At 46.2% G+C, this 16350-nt stretch overlaps 1 protein-coding gene across 1 annotated transcript; it reads right to left on the bottom strand.

The window, feature by feature from the left end:
• Positions 1-4380: 4380 nt before the first annotated feature.
• LOC122941288 (E3 ubiquitin-protein ligase TRIM39-like) lies at positions 4381-6166 on the bottom strand. Its single transcript, XM_044298402.1, has one exon. It carries the CDS (start codon positions 6164-6166, stop codon positions 4619-4621), a length of 1548 nt encoding a protein of 515 aa, XP_044154337.1. The 3' UTR covers positions 4381-4618.
• Positions 6167-16350: the final 10184 nt, after the last annotated feature.

Below are 16350 nucleotides of genomic sequence, written 5' to 3'. Positions count from 1 at the left end.
TGTTATCTGTTGTGTTACATAGGACTGCAGGTGACATTTACTACATTATCTGTACTCAGAGAGCTATCACTATGTTATCTGTAGCGTTACATAGGACTGCAGGTGACATCTACTACATTATCTGTACTCAGTTATCACTGTGTTATCTGTGGTGTTACATAGGACTGCAAGTTGTTTATGATGAAGTGAGTGTATTCACTTCTGTTCGATATGGTTGCTTTCTGCCACCTTGTGGCTGCAGTGATTGTTGCAGTTTCATCTATTTTCTTTGTAACCTGTCATTAATGGGAGTCTCCTGACCTCTAGTGGACCATTCTGGTATTGCAGCCCCGCTACCAAGTTCCTCACCATTTTCACCATCTCTGCTTGCTGAGGCAGAAACACTCTCTTTCTATTTACAGTGAAGGTGAAAATCCACCCAGGGCTAATTCTTCTCACAGCTGAGGGTTTGTTATATTGTAAGCAACCCACACAGATCAGCAGCAGAAGCTCTCTCTGCCCTGCTGGTTTGTTACAATGTGTCAGTCAGGATTCCAGGTTTAGTGTTTTTACCTGCACTGGTACAGTGTAACATGTTCTCAGCTGTGATAAGAATTAGGTCAGGGTTCTCTTGTCCCTTTGACCCCCTCATCAGCCGGGTGGCTGCGGCAGCGCTGTCGTCTTTAACCCCCGATCTCCATGTAATTCCGGGGATTATCTCCTGGAGGGATTAATTCTCCACCATTTCCAGGACGAGGGATTTGATTCAATAAAAAGTTTTAATCCTGAGATTTTCAATGTTTGAACAAGAAAACCAACAATTCATTAAATGTCTGCCAGCAGACTGTTCCGCCATACCGTGCACCAGCAATATCAATACAGTGCTCAGATGTCTGCATAATACAACCATACCGTACCCAAATATCTACATAATACCACCATACAGTAACCAAATCTCTACATAATACAGCCATATAGTGCTCAAATATCTACATAATACTGCCATACAGTGCCCAAATATCTACATAGTACCATCACACAGTAGCTAAATAACAACAATGTGTGCATAATACTGCTATACAGTACCCAAATAACAATATTTACGTAATGCTGCCATATAGTGCCCGAATTTCTATGTAATACCACCATACAGTGTCCAAATAACAACGTCTACATAATTCTGACATACAGTGCCCAATATCTACATAGTTCCTTCCACCATACAGTGCAAAAATAGCAATGTCTGCATAATGCCGTCATACAGTGCCCAAATAAGAATATTTACATAATACCAGCATACAGTGCCCAAATAACAATGTCTATACAATACCTCTGTACAGTGCACAGCTAATGGCTACATAATACTACCGTACATTGTCCTTATATAACAGTGTCTACCTATGATTGCCCACAATTCAACCATTTAAAAAAAAAATTTTTTAATGGCATTCTCTTGGCGGTAATAGTGACACTTACATCCCTTGAGCTGTGATAGGGAGACAGCTGCAGCAGAAAGGGCACACCTCTGAGCTGCAGCAGAAAGGACATGCCCATGAGCTGCAGCAGAAAGGACATGCCTTTGAGCTGCAGCAGATAGGACATGCCTCTGAGCTGCAGCAGAAAGGACATGCCTCTGAGCTGCAGCAGAAAGGACATGCCCATGAGCTGCAGCAGAAAGGACATGCCTCTGAGCTGCAGCAGAAATGACATGCCCATGAGCTGCAGCAGAAAGGACATGCCTCTGAGCTGCAGCAGAAAGGACACGCCTCTGAGCTGCAGCAGAAAGGACATGCCTCTGAGCTGCAGCAGATAAGACATGCCTCTGAGCTGCAGCAGAACGGACATGCCTCTGAGCTGCAGCAGATAAGACATGCCTCTGAGCTGCAGCAGAACGGACATGCCTCTGAGCTGCAGCAGAAAGGACATGCCTCTGAGCTGCAGCAGAAAGGACATGCCCATGAGCTGCAGCAGAAAGGACATGCCCATGAGCTGCAGCAGAAAGGACATGCCTCTGAGCTGCAGCAGAACGGACATGCCTCTGAGCTGCAGCAGATAAGACATGCCTCTGAGCTGCAGCAGATAAGACATGCCTCTGAGCTGCAGCAGAAAGGACATGCCTCTGAGCTGCAGCAGATAAGACATGCCTCTGAGCTGCAGCAGAACGGCCATGCCTCTGAGCTGCAGCAGAAAGGACATGCCTCTGAGCTGCAGCAGAAAGGACATGCCTCTGAGCTGCAGCAGAAAGGACATGCCTCTGAGCTGCAGCAGAAATGACATGCCCATGAGCTGCAGCAGAAAGGACATGCCTCTGAGCTGCAGCAGAAAGGACATGCCTCTGAGCTGCAGCAGAAAGGACACGCCTCTGAGCTGCAGCAGAAAGGACATGCCTCTGAGCTGCAGCAGATAAGACATGCCTCTGAGCTGCAGCAGAACGGCCATGCCTCTGAGCTGCAGCAGAAAGGACATGCCCATGAGCTGCAGCAGAAAGGACATGCCTCTGAGCTGCAGCAGAAAGGACACGCCTCTGAGCTGCAGCAGAAAGGACATGCCTCTGAGCTGCAGCAGATAAGACATGCCTCTGAGCTGCAGCAGAACGGACATGCCTCTGAGCTGCAGCAGATAAGACATGCCTCTGAGCTGCAGCAGAACGGACATGCCTCTGAGCTGCAGCAGAAAGGACATGCCTCTGAGCTGCAGCAGAAAGGACATGCCCATGAGCTGCAGCAGAAAGGACATGCCCATGAGCTGCAGCAGAAAGGACATGCCTCTGAGCTGCAGCAGAACGGACATGCCTCTGAGCTGCAGCAGATAAGACATGCCTCTGAGCTGCAGCAGATAAGACATGCCTCTGAGCTGCAGCAGATAAGACATGCCTCTGAGCTGCAGCAGAACGGCCATGCCTCTGAGCTGCAGCAGAAAGGACATGCCTCTGAGCTGCAGCAGAAAGGACATGCCTCTGAGCTGCAGCAGAAATGACATGCCCATGAGCTGCAGCTGAAAGGACATGCCTCTGAGCTGCAGCAGAAAGGACATGCCTCTGAGCTGCAGCAGAAAGGACACGCCTCTGAGCTGCAGCAGAAAGGACATGCCTCTGAGCTGCAGCAGATAAGACATGCCTCTGAGCTGCAGCAGAACGGACATGCCTCTGAGCTGCAGCAGAAAGGACATGCCTCTGAGCTGCAGCAGAGAGGACATGCCCATGAGCTGCAGCAGAAAGGACATGCCCATGAGCTGCAGCAGAAAGGACATGCCTCTGAGCTGCAGCAGAACGGACATGCCTCTGAGCTGCAGCAGAACGGACATGCCTCTGAGCTGCAGCAGATAAGACATGCCTCTGAGCTGCAGCAGAAAGGACATGCCTCTGAGCTGCAGCAGATAAGACATGCCTCTGAGCTGCAGCAGAACGGCCATGCCTCTGAGCTGCAGCAGAAAGGACATGCCCATGAGCTGCAGCAGAAAGGACATGCCCATGAGCTGCAGCAGATAAGACATGCCTCTGAGCTGCAGCAGAAAGGACATGCCTCTGAGCTGCAGCAGAAAAGACATGCCTCTGAGCTGCAGCAGATAAGACATGCCTCTGAGCTGCTGCAGAAAGGACATGCCTCTGAGCTGCAGCAGAAAGGACATGCCTCTGAGCTGCAGCAGAAAGGACATGCCTCTGAGCTGCTGCAGAAAGGACATGCCTCTGAGCTGCTGCAGAAAAGACATACCTCTGAGCAGCAGCACAAAGGACATGCCCCTGAGCTGCAGCAGAAAGGACACGCCTCTGAGCTGCAGCAGAAAGGACATGTCCCTGAGCTGCAGCAGAAAGGACATGTCCCTGAGCTGCAGCAGAAAGGACATGTCCCTGAGCTGCAGCAGAAAGGACACGCCTCTGAGCTGCTGCAGAAAAGACACGCCTCTCAGCTGCTGCAGAAAAGACATGCCTCTGAGCTGCAGCAGAAAGGATACATCCCCGAGTTGATATTTATGAAATAAAACTATGAGAGGAATTGGAACAATAAATGGTCAGATCTCTGGATCCATGTGAGGTACAGGGCTGGTTCTAGCTTTGTTAGGGAGAGGTTGCCATGTCCTGTATGATGTCTGGTGGGATAACCCCTAAAAGACTGGTGTATAAATCAGCTGCTAATAGTTTCTTCCCTGCAGGACTGCCTCTGACTGTTCACATTCACTGACAGCAGAGATCTTGAAAATGGTGAAACATTAGTGATGAAGCTTTATTTAGGCAATGTTGAATAAGCCACGGCACTCCAGAGGGATTCCAATCAATTTCTTTATTACACCTTGTGTAGCAACGTTTCAACCTGATGGTCTTTGTCAAGCTTGACAAAGACCATCAGGTTGAAACGTTGCTACACAAGGTGTAATAAAGAAATTGATTGGAATCCCTCTGGAGTGCCGTGGCTTATTCAACATTGTCTACTACGGAAATCCCAGGACCAGGATTTAATGCTACAGGCACCACCACGTATTGGATCCGCTATAATAATAGTGAGTAGTGCTGGCCTATTTTTCTATTTGAAGCTTTATTTAGGGTTCTGGATCGGTCATTTATGGACCTTTCCAATCATGTAGATATGGCCGATTGTCAGAGAACAGGGTTCCAGTCCTCACCACGTATCATTAAAAGGTCAATTTAGTTTCTTAGTCTCACCCAAGAATCTCCCCAAACCCTAAAAGCAGCGTGGAGGGGCTCAGTGAAGGTGGTGGTGAAGGTGTAGAGGTGTCTGATGGGGTCACTCAGCTCATAGAAGGACAGCTGTCCTGCTTCGTAGTCCAGACAGACTCGGAACGTGTGGGAAGACTTAGAGTAGGGCACACTGAACACCCGCTTGTTGTGTCTCGCTGAACACTGATCTTCAGAATATCTCAGACCCCAAGATTTGCAATTGTATCCAATACAAGACAGGTCTCCACTCCTCTCTATACTTGGGTAGGCCATTCCCACCGTCCATAGTCCAGTCTTACTGGTCTCAACGTCCCAGTAATGTTTTCCTGAGGAAAAACCGCCAGAGCTTAAAACCTGATACTCCCCAAATCTCTCTGGTGTCTTAGGGAACTTCTGGCTTGTAGTGGACATAGAGGCAGATTTAAGGTCATCAGACACCTTGACGTAGTTGCTGGCAGAGCTTACGTCCAGACGGAGACTTGACGCTTCCTTCAAGAAGATCCCTCTGTCTTCATACGCTACAATCTTAGATAAGCCCAAGTCCACCGTATTCATTATCAGGTCCAAGTCTAGTTTTCCTACCGTGTCTTCATCTGGCATCTGAAGGTCGTGAAAATCTAATAAATCATCTTGCAGGACAATGAAGGGGTCGGCCATTCTACGAATCTCCTCAATGTGACAAATCTTGGTGGACAGTTCGTCCTTCTGCTTCTCTAAATCTTGGATCAGATCACTGACTGAGAGTGAAGCTTGCATCGCCAACCTGGAAATCTGACTCAAGATGTTGATTTCCAGGTCGTCCAGTTGTCTTCTCAGGTCTTTGAATAGGACAGTGGACCTTTCGGTTATACTGAGTGCTTTTCCTTGTACTTCTCTTGTGTTCTCCGGAAGACTCTGGACTCTCTTCTCAATCTTTTCTCTCTTCACGAACAATTGTTCCAGAACGTTTCTGAGTTCTTCTTTCTTCCTCTCAGAAGCTTCAGACATGGATATTACCTGGTGTCCCTTATGGTCTCCATCCACTATACAGGTTGTACAGATACACTTAGCGTCACTCAGGCAGAAATATTCCAGGATCTTCTTGTGGACAGAGCATTTTCTGCTCCCCGGGTTAGTGGTGGGTTCTGATAAGACATGTTCTGCTGAATTGCTGTGAACTCTCAGATGATCTTCACAGAGACAAGCTTCACACAACAGGCAGGATTTGACAGCAAGAGTCGCAGTATGAATGCAGTAGGTGCAGGAGATTCCAGTCTCTTCCTTCTCTGGTTGGGTAGACCGGATGCACTCTGCTACGTTATGTAGAGTTATGTTCCTCTGAAGTACTGGACGCTCCAAAAACTCTTCTCTGCAGTCGGGACAAGTGTATGTTCTAGATGCAGCCTGCTGAGTGTTCAGCACACAGTCAATGCACCCCCGGCAGAAGTTGTGTCCACACCTCAGGGTGATGGGATCTATGTAGATGTTCAGGCAGATGGAACAGCTCAGCTCGTCCCTCAGATTAGCAGACGCCATCATTGAATTGACAGGGAAGTGAAAGTTAAACTCTGACTAGGGCTAAGGTCAAAGGGAGTGGGGAGGGCGTAGTTATGGACTGAAGTCAAGTACAGTAAAGTCCCACAGAAGTATCTACCATATGTTTAGGTTTCTAACTGTGGAATGCTCCATAGACAACTTCCTGGGCAGAGTGGGCAGAGTTGGCAGAGGGGGGGGGGGGAATTTCCAAGTACTCTGATAGCAGAAAAAGCAGAGACTCCTGATTCGGCTTCCTTATTCATCCTGGGATGTTCCTGGAGACGCTTCCAATTAAAGGGGTTTTCCAATTTAGGTAAAAATTTGTGGCAGTGGGCTCAGAGAGGCTTAAAAACATGTTGCAAAATGGCAGCAGCGGGGCATCAGTGAGGAGGGCGAGTAGATGTTCTTTTATGTTTTAAAACCCCTGAGGGCAAATGGGTGCAGCATCTCTTACCCTGCCCTGCATCCTGCCTTACCGGCGGTCCAGATCTACCTGCTCTCATCTGCCACCTGCAGTGGGTATGGCCTCCGACGTTCCACATGCCTACTGTTTCCCCGCTCCTCTGTTACAGGCTACGACCAGCGCGCCCATGTCCAAATTCTTTCCCAGCCTGTGGCCGGCTGTCCCTGGTTATATAAGGCATCTTCCCTAGTGGGAGAGTGCCTGAGCTTTATGTTCCTAGGTTGCTAGTTTACTGTGCTATTCAGACTATCTGCCCTTGTACCAAGCCTCTGCCTGTTTACTGATTCTGATCCTCTGCTTCCTGCCTTGACCTCACCCTGTTTACCATGAGGATCCTTAGCTGCCTGCCCAGACCTTGGACCTGTTTCATATATACGCACAAACTCTGCCTGCCCTGACCTCGACCTGTCTCCTAACTGTGAATATTGCTTCGCACCGGTCTCTAACCCCTATAGATAGATCCACTGCCAACTACACCGGGCCTATTCCATGAGGTAGCAGCCTGGTTGGTTCTCTGCAGTGAAATCTACATCCCTGTACAGAAGTTAAAAGGTGAATACCAGGGAACCATCTGGACAATGCCGTTAGGGATAGCTCGAAGCCAAACCAGTTAGTTGACACAGTGGTTCCACACCCACTGCCCATTATGCACTGCCACTACCCTGGAACAGCTATCCTGGTGTCACAACCAGACAGCTGAGAAGCTCTGACAGAAGCCTTTCAGAACCTCCTCCTTGAGTTTCTTTGTTGTGATGTTCAGTTCCTCATCTCGTTAGCCTCTCTCAGCTGTCATGTAGTTGGACTGATTGCATCCCTTTAAATTCCGCCCCATAATGCATTACTGGGTGGCTTATACTACTTCCTGGAGTGTGTGTGCATGCTGATCCTGTTTTCCTGTCTGCTACTAAGTTAAGTGCTGAACATTTATCTGTTATTTTCTGTTTGCTGGATCCCAGGTGACCCTGACTCCCTCCGTGTCTGGTGTAGGGAGCCGGTGGTCGTGTCTCCTCACTATTGTAGGGTGTTCAGGTGTTATATAGTCGAGGTACGTGGATATGCAACCATCCACCTTTGGGATCTTTGCATAGGCTGAGCAGCCAGGGAAAGTGCCAGGTCTTGTGCAGGGGTCTCCCTTTTGGTTCCTTAGCTTTGGATCCAGTGAGTCATATATGCATGTTGCTTTGTCTTGTTTTCTGTACACCGTCCGTGACACCTGGTGACCTAGAAACGTTTAGTTTTTTATACCTATCATCTCTAGTGGTCTAGGATGATGAAAGGGGTAATTTTGATACTTGTTATGTCTAGTGATCTTGAGAGGCTTAGTGGTTAATACCTAGTACCCTGGTAATCTATAGTGATGATGAGGTTAATATAGATACTTACTGTATTTTTGGTGATATAGCAGGGCTTAGTGGTTAATATCTAGTATCTCAGGTGGTCTAGGCTGATAAAGGGGTTATTATTGTTACTTTTTTATGTATGGTGGTCTGGGGGGGGGGGTTAGCTGTTAATATCTATAATTTCTGGTGGTCTAGGCTAATGATGGGGTAAATATTGATACTTATTATCTCCACTGGACTTACTGGTGGCCTGGGGTGATGAAGAGATTTATCTATTATATATGGTGGTCTAGAGGGTTTTACCTGTTAATATCTAGTATCCCTGGTGGTCTTGAATGATGAAAAGGTTAACCCCATCCATGGCAGGTAGTTCTCTGTGAACCACTCCACATATATGGCAACTGATGCAATAACATACAGCTGACCCCTTTCTGCGACGGCCAATAACTCAGTTTGCAGACATTTAACCCCTTAGATGCTCCTATTAGAGAATATAGGAATTTAAGGGGTTTAACTGAAGGACTATCACCTCCACCCGCACCTCGGCAGTGTGATCATGGTGCAATGAATACCAGCTGGAAGACCTAATGAAGACCTCATGTTGGCCATCTTTCTACACCTATCAGGTCCTGTCAGAAGCATAATACACTGCGATACAGGAGTATTTCAGTGTAGTATATGAGGAGTAGGTCCCCTAGTGGGATATAAAAAAAAGTTAACAAAAATAATATGTTTAAATTTACAGGGGGGGGGGGGGGAACACAATACCCCAATATTTTACACTGACAAATAGCTTTATAAAGTCATTAATAAAAGACAATTGGTATCGTTGGATAATGACCCCTGGTCAAATCAAAACAATTATAATCCCAGACAGATAATTGTTTGGTCGCCTCATCTCCCCCAAAAAATTTAATACTCCAGAGTGATAAAAACTCCAGAATGTCCAGCGCAAAGTTTTAAATAGAAAAAGACAAAGTCATAGTCTCTATATTTTCCACATAAAGAATTAATACCCCATAATAGGACGACTGAATAGTACTACTGATCCTGCAGAAGAACAAGCCCTCATTAGGCGATTTGACGAAGAAACAGCTTGTGGAAAGTGATGATGAAACAATGAATTGCTGCTTCATTGAGGCCCATCTTCAAGGGGCTATCATTGATATCTGTGATCTCTGGTGGACTAGGGTGATGAAAGGTAATCTTGGGTGATGAATGGGTTGATATCTAGACCTGTTATCTCTGGTGATCTAGAGTGTTGAAGGGTAATCCTGACATCTATGATCTCTGGTGGTCTAGGGTGATGAAAGGTAATCTTGGGTGATGAATGGGTTGATATCTAGACCTGTTATCTCTGGTGATCTAGAGTGTTGAAGGGTAATCCTGACATCTATGATCTCTGGTGGTCTAGGGTGATGAAAGGTAATCTTGGGTGATGAATGGGTTGATATCTAGACCTGTTATCTCTGGTGATCTAGAGTGTTGAAGGGTAATCCTGACATCTATGATCTCTGGTGGTCTAGGGTGATGAAAGGTAATCTTGGGTGATGAATGGGTTGATATCTAGACCTGTTATCTCTGGTGATCTAGAGTGTTGAAGGGTAATCCTGACATCTATGATCTCTGGTGGTCTAGGGTGATGAAAGGTAATCTTGGGTGATGAATGGGTTGATATCTAGACCTCTTATCTCTGGTGATCTAGAGTGTTGAAGGGTAATCCTGACATCTATGATCTCTGGTGGTCTAGGGTGATGAAAGGTAATCTTGGGTGATGAATGGGTTGATATCTAGACCTCTTATCTCTGGTGATCTAGAGTGTTGGAGGGTAATCCTGACATATATGATCTCTGGTGGTTCTAGGGTGATGAAGGGGTAATATTGACATGACTAGGATCTTTGGTGATGTAGAGTTTAATATTGGCCTGTGATCTCTGTTGATTTAGGGTGATGATCTCTTTTGGGCAAGGGTGGTAATGAATGATCTAGGATGATGATCTCTGGTGGACTAGAGTGATGAAGGGGGTTAATCTTGATGCTTATGATCTCTGGTGGTCTAGGGTGATGAAGTTGTTAATACAGGGTATAATCTTTGGTGGTCTAGGGTGATGAGTGGTCAATAATGATACCTGTGATCTCTAGTGGACCAGCATGATGAAGAGGTTAAGAATGATACCTGTGATCTCTGGCTGACTAGTGGTGGTTTAGGGTGGGGATGGGTTAATATATATTTTAAAAAAAAGAGATACAAATCTTCTGTTTCGCTCCACACAATCATCCCCTTAAGTCTGTCTGTCTGTCAGCCACCACTAGGGGGAGCTCACTGCACAGGTATTTCTGTAACTGCCATGGAACTACATAATAAACCAGTCTGCAGTGTGCTCCCCCTAGTGGTGGTGGAAAGAGTGATGATTTCATCTCAATGTCACCTTATGGATTACTTAGGAAACTTCCAGGTACTGGGGCCCCCTTCCCCAAAAGTGTTCCCTAGATGGGATTCATGAATAAATAATATCATCCCATCACAATTTAACATTAGCAAAAATGACACAAATTTGATAACCACAGAAATCCCTGAGCTAAAAAAATGGGAAGGCATACAGTGCTTTGCTAAAGTATTCACCCCCCTTGACTTTTTTTGTATTTTGGTGCCTCACAACCTGGAACTAACATGGATAGTTTGAGGATTTGCATCATGTAATTACAGAACCTGCCGACAACTGTGAAGATGTATTTTCTTTTTACTGTGAAGCAAACAACAAAATACCAGAAAGTCAATGTGCAGAACTATTCACCCCCCTAAAGTCAGTACTTTGTAGAGCCCCTTGTGCGGCAATCACAGCTCCAGGTCGCCGTGGATAAGTCTCTAGGAGCAGTCGCCACATCTCACCGCTGGGATTGTTGCCCGTTCCTCCTTGCAGAACGGCTCCGGCTCCTTCAGGTTGGATGTTTCTGCTTGTGAACAGCAATCTTTAAGTCTGACCACAGATCTTCTATTGGATTGAGATCTGGGCTGTGACTCGGCCATTACAACACATTTACTTGTTTCCCCTTAAACCACCCAAGTGTTGCTTCAGCCGTGTGTTTGGGGTCATTGTCCTGCTGGAAGGTGAACCTCCGTCCGAGCCTCAGATCACGCACTGAGTGGGACAGGTTCTGCTGAAGACTATCCCTGTATTTAGCACCATCCATCTTTCCCTCAGCTCTGACCAGTGCCCCCAGTATGATGCTGCCACCACCAGGTCTCACTTTGGGGATGGTGTACTTTGGGTGATGTGATGTGTTGGGTTTGCGCCAGACATAGCGTTTTTTTTGATGGACGAAAAGTTCGATTTTGGTCTCCTCAGACCAGAGCCCCTTCCTCCATACATTTTGGGAGTCTCCCACAGGCAGTGGCATAACTAGAGTGTTATGGGCCCCAGTGCAAACTTTGGATCGGGCCCCCACCCCCCCCCCCCATTTTTACAAAGAAGCGGCAGATTTTCTTACTAAGAGCTCTTTCCCGTGCGGCTAGTCCGCTGCGTGACTGACAGCCAAGCCCGGCTCCGGACAGCAGAGACACGGAGCAGTAACATGACTGATAACGCTCCGCGCCTCTCTGTGACCTCTTTACTATGAAATCACAGAGAGATAAAGCTGTCACCGTGATTTCGTAGTAAAGAGGTCACAGAGAGGCGCGGAGCATTATCAGTCATGTTACTCTCCGTGTCTCTGCTGTCCAGAGCGGGGCTTGGCTCTCATTCACGCAGCGGATTACCCGCTCGTGTTAAAGAACCCTAAGCCCAATGCATGGCTGCACTCACCCAGTCCTAATAAAATCTGGTCCTACCTCATCCAGGGTGTCACTGGCGTCGGTGTGATGTCCGCTGGATCCAGAACAAGGTCCCTGTGGTGATAGAGAAAAAAAGAATAATCACATAAGGAAGGGATGGTGACTGCCCCTGTGAAACTACCAGCAGGGGGAGCGTCACAGCAGTTATGCCCACCTTTGTTCCCGTCACAGTAGTTATGCCCAGATATGTGCCCCTCACAGTAGTTATGCCAAATATGTGCCCCCTCACGGTACTTATGCCAGATATGTGCCCGCTCACGGTAGTTATGCCAAATATGTGCCCCCTAACAGTAGTTATGCCAAATATGTGCCCGCTGACAGTAGTTATGCCCAGATATGTGCCCCTCACAGTAGTTATGCCAAATATGTGCCCCCTCACGGTATTTATGCCAGATAGGTGCCTGCTCACGGTAGTTATGCCCAGATATGTGCCCACTCACAGTGGTTATGCCCAGATATGTGCCTGCTCACGGTAGTTATGCCCAGATATGTACCCCTCACAGTGGATATGCCCAGATATGTGCCCGCTCACCGTAGTTATGCCCAGTATGTGCCGCTCACAGTAGTTATGGCCAGATATGTTCCCCCTCACAGTAGTTATGGTCAGATATATGTGCCCCTCACAGTAGTTATGTCAGATCATGTGCCCCTCACAGTAGTTATGACCAGATATGTGCCCCTCACAGTAGTTATGACCAGATATGTGCCCCCTACAGTGGTTATGCCAGATTATGTGCCCCTCACATTAAATATGCCCACATATGTGCCCCTCACAGGGGTTATGCCAGATTATGTGCCCCCTTCACAGTAGTTATGCCTTCATATGTGCCCTCTCATGGTTATGCCTTTATATGTGCCCCCCTCACAGTAGTTATGCCAGATATGTACCCTCTCACAGTGGTTATGCCAGATTATGTGCCCCTCACATCAGATATGCCCACATATGTGCTCCTCACAGTGGTTATGCCAGATTATGTGCCCCCCCTCACAGTAGTTGATATATGTGCCCCCTCATAGTTACAGTTGCAAGAAAAAGTATGTGAACCCTTTGGAATGCTATTGATTTCTGCACAAATTGGCCATAAAATGTGATCTGATCTTCATCTAAGTCACAACAATAGACAATCACAGTCTGCTTAACCTAATAACACACAAAGAGTTAAATGTTACCATGTTTTTATTGAACACACCATGTAAACCTTCACAGTGCAGGTGGAAAAAGTATGTGAACCCCTAGACTAATGACATCTCCAAGAGCTAATTGGAGTGAGGTGTCAGCCAACTGGAGTCCAATCAATGAGGTGAGATTGGAGGTGTTGGTTACAGCTGCCCTGCCCTATAAAAAACACACACCAGTTCTGGGTTTGCTTTTCACAAGAAGCATTGCCTGATGTGAATGATGCCTCGCACAAAAGAGCTCTCAGAAGACCTACGATTAAGAATTGTTGAAAAGGGTTGGAAAGGGTTATAAAAGTATCTCCAAAAGCCTGTTTATTAGTCCACGGTAAGACAAATGGTCTATAAATGGAGGATGTTCAGCACTGCTGCTACTCTCCCTAGGAGTGGCCGTCCTGTAAAGATGACTGCAAGAGCACAGCGCAGACTGCTCAATGAGGTGAAGAAGAATCCTAGCGTGTCAGCTAAAGACTCACAAAAGTCTCTGGCATATGCTAACATCCCTGTTAGCGAATCTACGATACGTAAAACACTAAACAAGAATGGATTTCATGGGAGAATACCACAGAGGAAGCCACTGCTGTCCCCAAAAAACACATTGCTGCACGTTTACAGTTTGCACAAGAGCACCTGGATGTTCCGCAGCAGTACTGGCAAAATATTCTGTGGATAGATGAAACCAAAGTGGAGTTGTTTGGAAGAAACACACAACACTATGTGTGGAGAAAAGGAGGCACAGCACACCAACATCAAAACCTCATCCCAACTGTGAGGTATGGTGGTGGGGGCATCATGGTTTGGGGCTGCTTTGCTGCGTCAGGGCCTGGACGGATTGCTATCATCGAAGGAAAACTGAATTCCCAAGTTTATCAAGACATTTTGCAGGAGAACTTAAGGCCATCTGTCCACCAGCTGAAGCTCAACAGAAGATGGGTGTTGCAACAGGACAACGACCCAAAGCATAGAAGTAAATCAACAGAATGGCTTAAACAGAAGAAAATCCGCCTTCTGGAGGGGCCCAGTCAGAGTCCTGACCTCAACCCGATTGAGATGCTGTGGCAGGACCTCAAGAAAGCGATTCACACCAGACATCCCAAGAATATTGCTGAACTGAAACAGTTCTGTAAAGAGTAATGGTCAAGAATTACTCCTGACCGTTGTGCACGTCTGATCTGCAACTACAGGAAAAGTTTGGTGGAAGTTATTGCTGCCAAAGGAGGTTCAACCAGTTATTAAATCCAAGGGTTCACTTACTTTTTCCACCTGCACTGTGAATGTTTACATGGTGTGTTCAATAAAAACATGGTAACATTTAACTCTTTGTGTGTTATTAGGTTAAGCAGACTGTGATTGTCTATTGTTGTGACTTAGATGAAGATCAGATCACATTTTATGACCAATTTGTGCAGAAATCCATATCATTCCAAAGGGTTCACATACTTTTTCTTGCAACTGTATGTCTTTACACTACGTGCAGAATTATTAGGCAAATGAGTATTTTGACCACATCATCCTCTTTATGCATGTTGTCTTACTCCAAGCTGTATAGGCTCGAAAGCCTACTACCAATTAAGCATATTAGGTGATGTGCATCTCTGTAATGAGAAGGGGTGTGGTCTAATGACATCAACACCCTATATCAGGTGTGCATAATTATTAGGCAACTTCCTTTCCTTTGGCAAAATGGGTCAAAAGAAGGACTTGACAGGCTCAGAAAAGTCAAAAATAGTGAGATATCTTGCAGAGGGATGCAGCACTCTTAAAATTGCAAAGCTTCTGAAGCGTGATCATCGAACAATCAAGCGTTTCATTCAAAATAGTCAACAGGGTCGCAAGAAGCGTGTGGAAAAACCAAGGCGCAAAATAACTGCCCATGAACTGAGAAAAGTCAAGCGTGCAGCTGCCAAGATGCCACTTGCCACCAGTTTGGCCATATTTCAGAGCTGCAACATCACTGGAGTGCCCAAAAGCACAAGGTGTGCAATACTCAGAGACATGGCCAAGGTAAGAAAGGCTGAAAGACGACCACCACTGAACAAGACACACAAGCTGAAACGTCAAGACTGGGCCAAGAAATATCTCAAGACTGATTTTCTAAGGTTTTATGGACTGATGAAATGAGAGTGAGTCTTGATGGGCCAGATGGCTGGATTGGTAAAGGGCAGAGAGCTCCAGTCCGACTCAGACGCCAGCAAGGTGGAGGTGGAGTACTGGTTTGGGCTGGTATCATCAAAGATGAGCTTGTGGGGCCTTTTTGGGTTGAGGATGGAGTCAAGCTCAACTCCCAGTCCTACTGCCAGTTTCTGGAAGACACCTTCTTCAAGCAGTGGTACAGGAAGAATAGTGTTGAGCGCGAATATTCGAAAAGCGAATTTTTTTCGCGAATATCGCAACTTCGCGATTTCGCGAATATTTCGAATATAGTGCTATATATTCGTAAAAACGAATATTCGTTTTTTTTTTTTTTTTTTTTTTCACAAAATTACAGTACACATATAATTGATTGTTTCCCAAAGGTCCAACATCTCAGATCTTACTCACATTGCCTAGAAAGTGATTGAGGCGCGAATCTTCGTAAGGCGATTTTATTAGCGCACATGCGAATATCGGCACGTCCCAGAACAGAGGCAAAGGGCTTTGCATTCATACATTAGTGAATTGAGTTGCAAATCTTCGTAAGGCGATTTTATTAGCGCACATGCGAATATCTACACTTGTCGCAGAACAGAGGCACAGGGCTTTGCATTACATTAGTGATTGAATTGAGCTGCGAATCTTCGTGAGGCGATTTTATTAACGCAAATGCGAAAATCTACACTTATCCCCAGAACAGAGAGGCAAAGGCCTGTGCATTCATATAGTATAGCACCATATTCGCGAATACGTAGAACTTCGTAAAATTCGATTTACGAATATTCGTATTTTTTATTTTACTTTCCACCTTACAGATGACATTGATCTGTACTCTGTCAACTACTGTCATCACCCCCACTGTTTCTCGATTGATTCCCAAAAGTCCAAAAGCTCAGATCTTACTCACATTGCCTAGAAAGTGATTGAGGCGCGAATATCGTAAGGCGATTTTATTAGCGCACATGCGAATATCTACACTTGTCCCAGAACAGAGGCAAAGGGCTTTGCATTCTTACATTAGTGATTGAATTGAGCTGCGAATCTTCGTGAGGCGATTTTATTAACGCAAATGCGAATATCTACACTTGTCCCAGAACAGAGGCACAGGGCTTTGCATTACATTAGTGATTGAATTGAGCTGCGAATCTTCGTGAGGCGATTTTATTAACGCAAATGCGAAAATCTACACTTATCCCAGAACAGAGAGGCAAAGGCCTGTGCATTCATATAGTATAGCACC

The sequence above is a fragment of the Bufo gargarizans genome, chromosome 6, assembly GCF_014858855.1.
Source record: "Bufo gargarizans isolate SCDJY-AF-19 chromosome 6, ASM1485885v1, whole genome shotgun sequence".
Taxonomy (NCBI): Eukaryota; Metazoa; Chordata; class Amphibia; order Anura; family Bufonidae; genus Bufo; species Bufo gargarizans.
Note: the sequence above shows the minus strand (reverse complement) of the source record. Positions and strands in the feature narration are given on the sequence as shown.